This window comes from Onychomys torridus, chromosome 12, assembly GCF_903995425.1.
Source record: "Onychomys torridus chromosome 12, mOncTor1.1, whole genome shotgun sequence".
In the NCBI taxonomy this organism is placed as follows: Eukaryota; Metazoa; Chordata; class Mammalia; order Rodentia; family Cricetidae; genus Onychomys; species Onychomys torridus.
This window is the reverse complement of record NC_050454.1, coordinates 13,809,206-13,822,087: the sequence shown is the minus strand read 5'-3', so window position 1 is coordinate 13,822,087 and position 12,882 is coordinate 13,809,206. Positions and strand designations below refer to the sequence as shown.

The window sequence follows — 12,882 nt, the reverse complement described above, 5'->3', positions numbered from 1 at the left end:
GTATATGTGTGTGTGTGTGTGTGTGTGTGTGTGTGTGTGTGTGTGTGTGCGTGTGTGTAGAGATGGAATGCAAGGCCTTGCACATGCTGGTCATACACTTTACCATAGAGCTCCATCCCCCAGTCCTATTTTCCTACGCTATCATGGAAAAGTTCAAGTACATGGAAGGATAGAAAAGGGTAGTTCAGTGGGAGAGTACTTGTCTAGTATTCATGAGGCCCCTTTGTTCGAACCCCAAGACCGGGACAAACAAACAAAGACTAGAGAGAAAGACAGGAGAGATGGCTCCAAAGTTAGAGCACTGGATGTTCTTCCAGAAGACTCGGTTCAATCCTAGCACCTACATGGAAAACTCACGGCCATCTTAACTCCAGTTCTAGGAGATTCAACGCCTGAGAAAATAGATACACGCCTGTAATCCCAGCACTTGGGAGGCAGAGCCAGGTGGATCTCTGTGAGCTCAAGGTCAGCCTGGTCTACAGAGCGAGATCCAGGACAGGCTCCAAAGCTACAGAGAAACCCTGTCTTGAAACCACCCCCCTCCCCCCAAAAAAGCTATTTAAAGTATAGAGAGCAAGTGTGTACCTCTACCTCTCATAAAGAACAAAGACTGCACGCGTACTTCCTAGCACCCACCTCAATAATTATTATACAGCCAACCTACTTTCATCTAAAACTGCCCCATGTTCCATTCTTCACTACTGTGTGCTCTTGTGCTCTTATTCACTGTATTCCCTCTCCAGAGGCGTTCAGTCCACAAGATGTGACCCTAACCTGCTAACCCTGTCTCGGGTTCTAAGGTCTCTGGGAAGATTAGATGACAAATTTTCCAGGTACTCCCTTTACTGAAAAATACTTTTCCTCACGTGCATTACAACCAACGTCACGTGCAAGTATAATGGCTGGTTGTCCTCAGCCCTTTGGCCACGGCAGACCAGTACCTTAAGTAAGTGTACTCAGTGGAATTTCGGGGCACAGACGAAGAACCAGGTGTGCTGCTATATGCAATGAGGAAGGTGAGGCAGGAGGGCAGCTAAGTTCACACCATCCTTGGCTGCACAGCAAGACCCTGTCTTAAAGGACCACAGACACAAGATGTCCTAACATGCATAAATGATCCCACAAAGCTTCAGAAAACCTCAAAGGCTGAGGCATTATTCCACAGAGTCTAAGATCCTACATTATTACATTCCACTCTGAAATGACAGGCCTTTTGATAAGCTGTCAACTACACCATTCCACACCAGGAAGAAAACAATGGGCTCAAATTCTTCAAGCTGTTTCTAAAGGAAAGCCTTCCACTTCTCTTAGAAGGCAGTCTGCTTATAACCTACTAGAGTAAATGTGAAACCAGTCATCCAGCATAAGTGCCACCCACTCCTCAGAAGCACGGTGACTCAGCGACAAGAGCTGTCCTTAGCGATGTGTCCCAGAGTTCTCCATCACTTACGGCTCTGACTCGAAGGAGATGGGAGATGACGGACTGCAGCTCATCACTGTAATGCTTCAGCTCAGTAAATCTTCTGCAACAGGAAAACACGCAGTTGTGTACAAACAGCAATTCCTCAGATGATGAAACTCACTCTATTTAACCACACCCTGACCCTGAACATTACAAACCAATACAAACAGAAAAACAGTCTGAAATCAAGCAGTGGACATACACATACTGAAAGTCAAGGAAAGAGGCAAACTTCTTAATTTACATCATGGGACTAAGAGATCAAATCTGTGGGTATGAAAAATTATTTTGAAAACAAAAAAAAGGGGGGAAACTTTATGGCGCTAGAAAACATACTGCAAGCTAAACAGCAGTTTCCAACATTCTTAACAATCTTAGTAACCTTAGTTTCCCACTGTCCACAAAGACTCAAAGCTCTACTCTCTAAAGACAAGATTTAAGTCCCCCACCCCCATCCCCCAAAGAGGGTTTCTGTGTAGCCCTGGCTGTCCTATAACTTGCTCTGTAGACCAGGCTGGTCTGGAACTCACAGGGCTCCACCTGCCTCTGCCTCCTGAATTCTGAGATTAGAGGCATGCGCCACCACCACCCAGCCTAGATTTAAATGTTGTTTTTTATGTGAATGTTGATGTATGCCACTTGCAAATTCAAGGAGGTTAGAAGAGGATATTGGATACTCTGGAACTGGTCTACTAGTGGTTATAAACTATCGTGCAGATGCTGGGAATTGAACAGGGGTCCTCTGGAAGAGCAACAAGTGTTCTAAACCACGGATCCACCTTCCCAGCTCAAGACACCAGGATTCTAAGGCCATTCTCCACACAGCCAACAGAAGGCATCAGGAGGGAAGACCCCATTTTCACTACTGCCAGTCCATTTAAAGCTTTCTCAAGTCCACATTATCTCATCCTCTTCTTTAGAATCGCTTAACACTTTTCTTGGTTTTTTGAGACAGGATTTCTCTGTGTAACAGCCTTGACTGTCCTAGAACTTGTTCCGTGGCCCAGGCTGGCCTCAAACTCACAGATATCCACTTGCCTCCGCCTCCCGAGTGCTGGGATTAAAGGCATGTGCCGCCACCTCCACCTGGCTGACAGTGAACTCTCTTGACTGCTGAACCATCTCTCGGGTCCTAAGGTCTCAATTCTTTAACACAGCTTAGGAAACTACACAGAGCTCCTGCTGATGGTGACCATGGCTCATCTAACCAGAAGCTGCCGGCCAGCCTGAAGGGATCCACCGCTGACTAAACAGCCTCCACTCTCTCAAGTGCTTCTCAGCTAAGAAATAATTTGGGCACTAAAGGGAGGGCAAGTAAGACTGTCATTAAGAGTCAATCCCTACTGGAAAAAGATGTCTACAGTCCAGGAGGAAGAGGTAGAAAATGGACTCGTGTAGACATCTGAGATATCGAACTCTAGGGAAGGAAGTGGGAATAGACAGAGAGGGACCAAGTGAGAGTTTTAAGTTATAATCTTCCATATACAGCACTCTACACATAGACCTCACAAGGTATTATAGTGCGTAGTCAAACATGTTCTAGATGTCTAAATTAAAATTCTAAAAAGGAATGTTACCCTAAATAATTATGAACTGCTCTCTTTATGCAGAGCCAATGTTTGGCTGGCAGCATCTTCCTGTAGAAGCTAATACTTATACTGAAGTGGTAGGGAGGTAAATCATTAAACCTGTCAACCTTTATCAAATCTTATTGATCTGTTTTTTGTTGTGTTTTGTTTTTTGAGACAGAAACTCTAGCTATCCTGGAACCCAAGAGCTGAGATGAAAGATGTGCACTATTTTTTCCCTTGTTTTTCTAGACAGGGTTTCTCTGTGTAGTCCTGGCTGTCCTTGACCTCAGAGATCCTCCTGCCTCTGCCTACCAAGTGCTGGGGTTAAAGACGTGTGGACCACTGCCTGCCTGGCTAGGGTGTGCACTGTTCTGTATAGCTTCTATCAAATGTACTGGGGATCAGGAGTCAGAAATCCTTTACAGGTGGTTCCTCTGGAGTCCCTAACCCTGACTCCCTAATGACCTTTCCTTTTAGAGCAGGCTTAACTATAAAATTCTTAATGTCACAGTGGGTTATGAAAAAGTTCAGAAGACTATAAAACAGTTAAACATGCAGCCCACCTAATTAAGTGATCCAGAGGTTCTTACATCTCAATGACAGAATGCCCAAGGCCCATCATTTGTAGTAGAATACTATTTTAAGGTGTGTTACTTTTGTTTATGTTGCATTTGTTTAACTCTGTGAAGCTGTGTTACTGTGCCTGTCTAGAACCCCTGATGATCTAATAAAGAACTGACTGGCCAAAAGCAAGGCAGGAGAAAGGGTAGGCGGGGCTGGCAGGCAGAGAGGATAAACAGAAGTAAGAGAATGGGGAAAGTCCCTAGGCAAAAGGTAGCTGGGCTAATGTAAGAAAAACTGGCTAGCAACAAGCCAAGCTAAGGCCGGGCATTCATAATCAAGAATAAGCCTCCATGAGTGATTTATTAGGGGGCTGGGTGGTGGGCCTTCCAAAAGAGCAACACCAACCAACCACCAGTCTTTCACCATCTGTTTTCTTTTCAACAGCGTGTGGGTAAAGAAGGGAACAGTATCCCCACCGTATCAATCCTATCACCAGAGTCATAGATAAGATTCTAAATACCCACAGCTGGTCAGCAGAACAAAGCCTGCATCTTTAGAGGAATTAGATACTGCGGAATGGGAGGGCTTAATGGTGAAGACCAAAGAATCCATCAAACCTTGGGCAGCAGTTAACAAATGGAGGCATGGATTGTCCAGAAATGGGGCCTAGATCCTTTGCCAAAACCAAAATCCAGGACGGTTGACTCTTAATGACCTAAGTGACAAGGTATTGTTAGAGAGACTAAAGAAGCGTACACAATGCAGATTCTGTCACCTCCCAACACTCAGATTCTACCGTAAGCCTGAGGCTGTCTACATCATTTCTGCATCTACTTCTTTATCATCTATTCCTTTCAGCCACAGGTCGCCTTCCATCCTCCCGTCTCTAACATTCCCGCAGTTTGTAAGCACTGCACCCTCTCAACCTGGACAGGTGCTCCTCCACCCAGCAAATCTCATTCATTATCTGACCACCTCCCCACAGGCTGTTTCTCTTCAATCTGAGAGCTCAAAGGCACACAGTTTCGAGTCAACTGTTGTTGATTTCACATCCTCTTATTTCCTTACGATTTTAGTCTTCTCCATCCTATCACACTGAAAGTGTTAAGAATCTCTTAAACATTTTTTAGAAGGTTTGTGGTTGCTGTTTGTTTGTTTTTAACCAGGCACAGTAGAACATTCCTTTAATCCCAGAACTCAGTAGGCACAGAGCAGGATTCAAGGACATCTTGTTTTACTCAGTGAGTTCTAAGACAGCCAGATACAATGAGACTCTGTCTCCCCGCACACAAAGAAAGTTTAAAGATTTACTCATTTTATGTGTCAGTGTTTTGTCTGCATGTATATGTGTGTGTGTACCATGTATGTGCTTGGTGCTCACATAGGTCAGAAGAGGGCATGGGATGCCCTGGAACTGAGTTCCAGATGTCTGTGAGCTACCTTGTGGGGGCTTGGGTACTGAGCCCAGGTCCTCTGCAAGAGCAACCAGTGCTCTTCACCACTGAGTCATCTCTCCGGCCTCACTCACACCTTTTGTACAATCTGTACAACCAACTATCACATAAATAAACCCCACAGAAAAGAAGCTCAATGTATTGTGAGTCTCATGACTTTAAGAAATCACAAATATCAGCTCCCAACCTTCCTCCATCAGCTTCTGCATTTCCAGTTCCTACTGCCCTATCTGAAGAGCTGCTTTTAATTTTTTTTTCTATTTATTATCACTGTGTTTGAGTGTGTTATGGCATGCATGTGGAGGCTGTGCTTGAGTGGATGTGAGCATGGCTGTGCTATGGCATACATGTGGAGGTTGTGTTTGAATAAATGTGAGCATGGGTGTGCTATGGCATACATGTGGAGGCTGTGCTTGAGTGGATGTGAGCATGGCTGTGCTATGGCATACATGTGGAGGCTGTGCTTGAGTGGATGTGAGCATGGCTGTGCTATGGCATACATGTGGAGATTGTGTTTGAATAAATGTGAGCATGGGTGTGTAATGGCATACATGCAGAGGCTGTGCTTGAGTGGATGTGAGCATGGCTGTGCTATGGCATACATGTGGAGGCTGTGTTTGAATAAATGTGAGCATGGGTGTGTTATGGCATGCATGTGGAGGCTGTGCTTGAGTGAATGTGAGCATGGCTGTGCTACAGCATACATGTGGAGGACAAAGTACAACTTTCAGGAATTAGTTCTTTCCTTCTGTCATGACTATCTGGCCAGTGAACTTCTGGGAGACTCTCCTAACTCCACCTCCCATCTCACCATAAAAGTGCTGGGATTACAGATGTGCACTGTCACATCTGTTTTTTGTTTTTTTAATTTATTGAACTTTATTTTATGTGCTCTGGTGTGAAAGTGTCAGATCCCCTGGAAATGGAGTTGCAGACAGTTGTGAGCTGCCATGTGGGTGCTGGGAATTGAACCCGGGTTCCCTGCAAGAACAGCCAGTACTCTCACTGCTGAGCCCTCTCTCCAGTCTCCAGATCTAGCATCAAAGTAAGGTGTCAAGCCTACGTGGCAATCACTTTTACCCACTGAACTATATTGCGAGCCCTTGACCCGAGCCACTTAAAGACAATTCCAACTCTATATTAATTTCTACCTTCCCTGCTCCAATTAATCTGGAAACTCAAAAGACCTAAGAAAATCATAATTAAATATTTGATCATGTGGTTTGTTTTCCTTTAAAAGAAAAATGATGGTTTCATATGTTATTTAACTGAAGTCAGAGTTTTGTTTTTTCAGACAAGAAAAACCAGCAATCACAGTAAATGAAACTTTCTGGCAAGGTTATGATGGGCACAAGATTAGAACTATTTGTTTACATAAAATCAAACAAACTAATAGATTTAAAAATAACTAGATAAAGAACATGTGATTTAAGTAATCTGGCTGATTTATTCTGTAGATTCTGTTTTAATGGATTTGGTTTATTGGCAACACAACATAAGCGGGCAATGAGTGGCCACAAAGCAAGCTTAGGTGCATTTATACTGTCAGCACAAGGCAAATGACATTTACAGACCCTAAGGCACTGGTTCTGCATCTGTGGGTCACAATCCCCGAGGGTGTCAGACTACCGTTTGACAGGGGTCTCCTACATCAGAAAACACAGATATTTACATTTCAATTCGTAACAGCAGCAAAATTGCAGTTATGAAGTTGCAATGAAAATAATTTTATGCGGGGTGACCACACATCACTGTGTTAAGGACCGCAGCAGAGGAAGGCGGGGACCCTGGACTAAGGTCCCTCTCGCGGCTTTACCGTCAAGTCAGTCAGTCTGGGAGAAACTGACTTGCTAAAGCAACCAGAAGCAGCACTTCGGTCATCTCTCTGAAATAATTATTCTGGTTTTGGAGGACTTAGGGAAATAGGATACAACTTTTTTGTGATGCATACTATTTTAATAATGGTATGATTACTTCTCATAATTATTAATCTGTCTTAATTATTAATCTAGGTCTGTTCAGACCTAGAACAGAAAATTTACATATTAAGAATCTCTTATAATGGAATTTAAGGCAAATAAATTTCCTTGCAACTAGACACTGATTTTACACTCTGACAATATTATTGGCCATAACCCATCTAAAATTCTAAAAACCAACAATATGGATAAATAAAATCCAGTAACTCAAATAACCTTGTAAAGTAAAAAAAGAAGAAATTGACAAAATCTTTTTCATTCATTAACATTTAATAAAAAAGTTAATTAGCAAGACATTAATGTTAAAGTATCAATAAAAATAACAGCTCCTCCGAGGAATACTCATCCACCCTTGTCACAAACTTAGCTTGTTTCCTTCAGAGGAACTTGTCATTTTAGTTCTCATCCACACAGCCCTGAGTATTTGTCACGCATGTCGTTATGACACTTATAAAAACCTCCATGGCAGCTGAATGAAAGCAGCCAATCTGAAAGGCTACCTATGATTCGGTATGACATTCTTAAAAAGGAAAAACCAGGGGCTGCTCCTCCAGAGGACCCTGGTTCAATCCCCAGCACCCACATGGCATCTCACAGCTGTCTGTAACTCTAGTTCCAGGGGACCCGACACCCTCACACAGACGGACACGCAGGCAAAAACACCAATGCACAGAAAATAAAAGTAAATAAATAATTTTTTTTTTAAAAAGGCAAAAACTAGCCAGGCAGTAGTGGTGCACCCCTTTAGTCCCAGCACTGGGGAGGCAGAAGCAGGCGGATCTCTATGAGTTCAAGGCCAGCCTGGAATACAGAGTGAGTTCCAGACAGCCAGAGCTGCACAGAGAAACCCTGTCTTGGAATAAACAAAATGGAAATAAGTATGGTTGTTGATCCTGTACTCACAGACACACACATAATTAAAAAATAAAACAAAAGTTCAATGGTTATCATTATCACTTTCTTTTCTTTTTTTTTCCCAGACAGGGTTTCTCTGTGTAGTTTTGGTGGCTGTCCCAGATCTTGCTCTGTAGCCCAGCCTGGCCTCGAACTCACAGAGATCTGCCTTGCTCTGCCTCCCGAGTGCTGGGATTAAAGGTCTGCACCACTGCTGCCTGGCCATTACCACTTTCTAATGATCAAAACCTTGGAAATATTCATTTATATTTTATATTCAAAATCTGTGATAAAAGTCAAGAAAGCCTACAGATTTATCTTGGTGGCAGAGGGCTTTCCTCGCATGCAAGAGGTCCTTGGTTCGATCCCTACCACAAAACAGAGGCATTATTAGTAGTAATATCAGTTTATAATTAGAGTTAGACATGACAGGGCATCAACTATGCAGCTTGCACTTCATCTGATAAGAATTTAGCTTCCCGAGGACTTAGTGCTGAAGGACTCGCTATAGAAAGCCTAACCCATTTGCCATCTGCATCTACCTCAGCAGCTGCAACTACAAACCGCCTCTAGGGAAGTGTGCTTTCCCTGTGAAGGGGCAAGTGAGGAAGAGCTGGTCCACCCACCAGGTCAGAGGGAGCTACACTAATCCCTAGGGCTGTCCTATCCCGAGGAGTCGTGCTGCAGACTCTGGCATCTAGGGCAGAAGAGCTCTCAAGAACACAGACTGACAGCCATCAAGTCAAGGACCCTCACACCTGTACATTTATTCTCAGTGTTTTGGGCATACAAACTAGACTTAAGTTATTATATATATAATACATAACTTTCTTAAACTGTGCACATTTGATAAACAGTCACGCAGGAAAAACTACAGGAAATTACTTCTCTCATTTTTCTGACATCTTCAACATTTAATAAATCTTTCTAGAAGAAAAAGCAGTGGTCTAATTTTCTATAACTTCAGACACAACCTTAAACTCAAATTACCGAATTTCAAAATCAGTTTTAGACTTTAAAAAGGTTTCACTAAATATAAATTATTAATTATTCAAAATATTTAGCAAATTAAGTGCATACATTCAGAAATGAAAAATTAAATAGATTGATAGGCACCACTCAAAACAACATTGTAAACTGTTATTAAAGCAAAGCCTTACTTGTCTGGGTTTTTCACTCTGAATGTTGCATTAAGCGCTTTTAACCTGGAGTCTGCCTGGAAAAAATAATTTGTTGACTTAATACAATTACATTTCAGGGTATATAATTCAAACAGTTTTACTTTCCCTTCAGAATTAAAGTGTTCAAATACTTTTGCTTTTAATCATTTGTTGTAAGCACATTAAACATACTGAAAAAGAATAGCTTTTTTTTGAGAACACTACACAAGCATGTTGTAAGTCGGAATGAGTATGTGGCCTTCAGTCATTCCAACACAAATAACCGTAAACACTAACGCACCAGTTATGACAATAGCTCCGTATTATCTCTAAGCCAGGAAAAGCGATGACCTGCCTAGGCAGGCTGTGAACCTGCTGCTTTATGGAGATCCTGTATGCTCTGAGTGCACCTTTCAGGTGGAATCCAAACTAAACGGGCCTTCAGTTGTCTTGTTATCATAATCAATGTCTCAGAAAAAGAAAAAATGAAAATACCTCCATGAAAGTAATGCTATGCTAAATAAAGCAAGCTAGACGGCATCACACTACTATATAGCTAGTTTCAAGTGTTAGAGACATCCTTTTCTTTTTGGTGTGTGAGATAGGATCTCACATAGCCCAGGCTGGCCCTAAACTCCTCACCCTCTTAGCTCCTACTTCCCTAGCACTAGGATCACAGGTGTGAGACAGTGTGGTGCCTGTCTGACAAAACAGCACATCTTAACTTATTTCTAGATAACTGTTTCCTAAGAAGAGATAAATACTAAATGAGAATTTCATTGCACGAGATGCATACTTAATATAATCAAATCCTAATTTTTTCCTTAAAAAGAAAAAAGAAAACTGAGCCAAGCATGATGCACCTCCTTATCCCAGCACTTGAAAAGTAGAGGCAGGTCAACCTCTGTGGTCTAGATAGTGAGTTCCAAGATAGCTAGTGAGGGCTAGGTAGAGAGACCTTGTTGGAAAAACAAAACAAAAAGAAGGTGGTGGCATACACCTTTAATCCCAGCACTTGGGAGACAGAGGCAGGTGGATGGATCTCTGAAGCCAGCCTGCTCTACAAAGTGAGTTCTAGGTTAGGCAGAACTACGTAGCTTATCGCCAAAAACAAAAACAAACACCCCCCCCCCCCACACACACACACACATACAAAACCAAGCCCAAACAAACAAAAACCCCAAATCAGGGTGCTATAGACAGTTTAGTGGTTAAGAGCACTTGCTGGTCTTCCAAAGGACCTGGGTTCAGTTCCCAGTACCCACATGGCAGCTCACAACTGCCTATAACCCCAATTGGAGAGGAATGCATGGCTTCTAGTCACTAAGGGCACCAGGTATGCGTGTGGTGCACATACATAGAAAATATAAATTTAAATCTTAAAAAAAAAACAAACCAAAAACTTTCTTTGCCTAAGGCATAGGAATTAGTAATCATCAAAAAAAAAAAAAGTGGTTCAATTATAAATCAATTCAAAATGTAGTTTGTTTTTTTTCGAGACAGGGTTTCTCTGTGTAGTTTTGGTGCCTGTCCTGGATCTCGCTCTGTAGACCAGGCTGGCCTCGAACTCACAGAGATCCTCTTGGCTCTGCCTCCCGACTGCTGGGATTAAAGGTGTGAGCCACCATCACCTGGCATAGTTTGGCTTTTTTTTTTTTTTTTTTTTAAATCTCTATCCTCAATTAGACTTTATGTTATTCCAATTTCCAACCCACAATTACAAATACTCTCAATTAACCCAACAAAGTAAACCCAAACCACCAGGACATCAGAGTTACTTGGCTAAGAAAATAAGAACAAATAACAAATGAGCTCCTCCTCCACACAATGCCCACAGCTCCAGAGGCCAGGGATCTGCACAGCTAGCTAATGAATAATGAACAAGCCTAAAACTGTGTTCCTTTTAGTTTAGGTATGAGTGTTTTGTCTGTGTGCATGTATGTGTAACACATGTGTGCCTGGTGCCCAGAAGCCAAAGACTGGAACTGGAGTTACAGATGGTTTTGAGCCCCCATGTAGGAGCTGGGAAAAGAACCCAGGCCTCCTGTAAAAGTAGCAAGTGCTCTTAATTGCTAGGCCATCTCTTCAACCTCTCAAATCTCACTTTCAAATAAATAAAAACATTTATTTCTTTATTTATGTATGGAGGTGTTTTGCCTACATGTAGTCTGGCATGCCTGTGCATCATGTACATGCCTGGACTTCCTGGGACTGGTTACAGATGGTTGTGAGCTGGCTACCACTTGGGTACTGAAATTGAACTCTGGTCCTCTGGGAGAACAGCCAGTGCTTTTAACCACTGAGCCTTTTCTCTAGTACTCTCAAATCTCACTTTTGCTTGTTGGGTTTTTGAGACAGGGATTCTCTGTGTAGCCCTGGCTGTCCCAGAACTAGCTCTGTAGACCAGGCTGGCCTCGAACTCACAGAAATCCTCCCTTCCTCTACTTCCTAGGTTGGGATTAAAGGTGTGTGCCAGTACACCTGGCTATCACTTACTATCTTATATTAAATACAGGTTCCGTATCTCTTATCTGAAATGTTTGGGTCTTTACAATGTCTTCAGACTTTGCCAGTTGAGTATCCCTATTTGCAAAATCTGAAATACAAAATTTTCCTAAGTCTAAAACTGAATTACACCATTAAATGTTTTGAACTTTAAAATATTTAATATTTCACAATATTTCAAATTTCAGATTTTCAACTTAGGAATATTCAACCTATATTTTACAAATGTATGCTACCCGACTCACATGATTACAGCAGACGAATCCTTTTAAACATGTTAATAACCTGTGCTAGCTGTCCTTCAGGAAGATCTGGAGAGCTCCATTTCTTCGTCACTGAGCATCTCAATCTCCAGGCAATGTTCAATTTTCCAAACACCAATGCTAACGACTGTGAACCTGCATCACTAACAGAGGTATTTCACCACAACTCCTACTTGGTTGCAAACTGGTCACCCGTCTCGTTCTCCAGCGGCATGACTAAGGTCTCATCCTAGGTCTACCAATGTAGGGAAAACCAAGTGTGGGTTTTCCTCAGTGTCCTGTCTCACAGACTAAGCAATTGTGAGAGACAGAACAAGTCAAGTGGTCTGACTTGAATTTAAGAAAATGAAAATGTACACATACACTGTAGGAAAAATAGACAGACTGAATTTAAATTACTGATTAAAATATTTTCTGGGAGGATTAAGAAACTGTCCATTATAGCCCAACCAACAGTAAAATTACACAAATCAAAAGTGAACTGAGGTGTTTTCTTGAAAACCCTGCCAACGGTGTTAGAGGCAAAGCTGATTCCCCCACTGGCTCAAACAGAGCCCTTCTCCATTAAGTGCATGCTACCATGCTGGGCACTGTAAAGGGGTGTGGAGTGGGGTCCCACAAATACCCTTACCTTCAGCTGAAATCCAGTCTCATTCACGGTCTCCTTCCAGTTCCCTTCCTAAAAATCAGACTCAGCTTTAGAGACCATCACTGCCAAGCCAAGCAGCCAATACATAAGGTTCCACGGGAAATAAACTGAATATCTACCACTCTGTTCTTACTTCAAGTGATAGGGGAAAGGTCAAAACCAAACATACAGTGCAAACTTCAAACGTTAGAAAAACATCCAAGATTTTAGATTCTCAGCCCCCTAACGCTGAAGACTAATTTTAAATTTTCATGTAGAGAATTCTAGCAGACATGAAGTCACAGTATCTTTGTAGTGTAAAAAGGGTAGCTATGATGGGGCTGCAGAGACGGCTCAGTAGTAAAGAACAGTTCCTGCTCTTGCAGAAGCCCCAGGTCTAGT

General features: G+C 42.3%; 1 protein-coding gene across 1 annotated transcript in view; it reads right to left on the bottom strand.

Annotated features, from left to right (window-relative positions):
- Snx4 (sorting nexin 4) overlaps window positions 1-12,882 on the bottom strand; it is an 82,897-nt gene that overhangs the window by 46,883 nt on the left and 23,132 nt on the right. The window contains exons 5-8 of the mRNA XM_036204092.1: window positions 12,484-12,531; window positions 9,085-9,140; window positions 6,626-6,697; window positions 1,451-1,523 (exon numbers count right to left, since the gene is read on the bottom strand). Coding sequence (XP_036059985.1) covers window positions 1,451-1,523; window positions 6,626-6,697; window positions 9,085-9,140; window positions 12,484-12,531 — 249 coding nt within the window. The remainder of the gene's footprint in view (window positions 1-1,450; window positions 1,524-6,625; window positions 6,698-9,084; window positions 9,141-12,483; window positions 12,532-12,882) is intronic.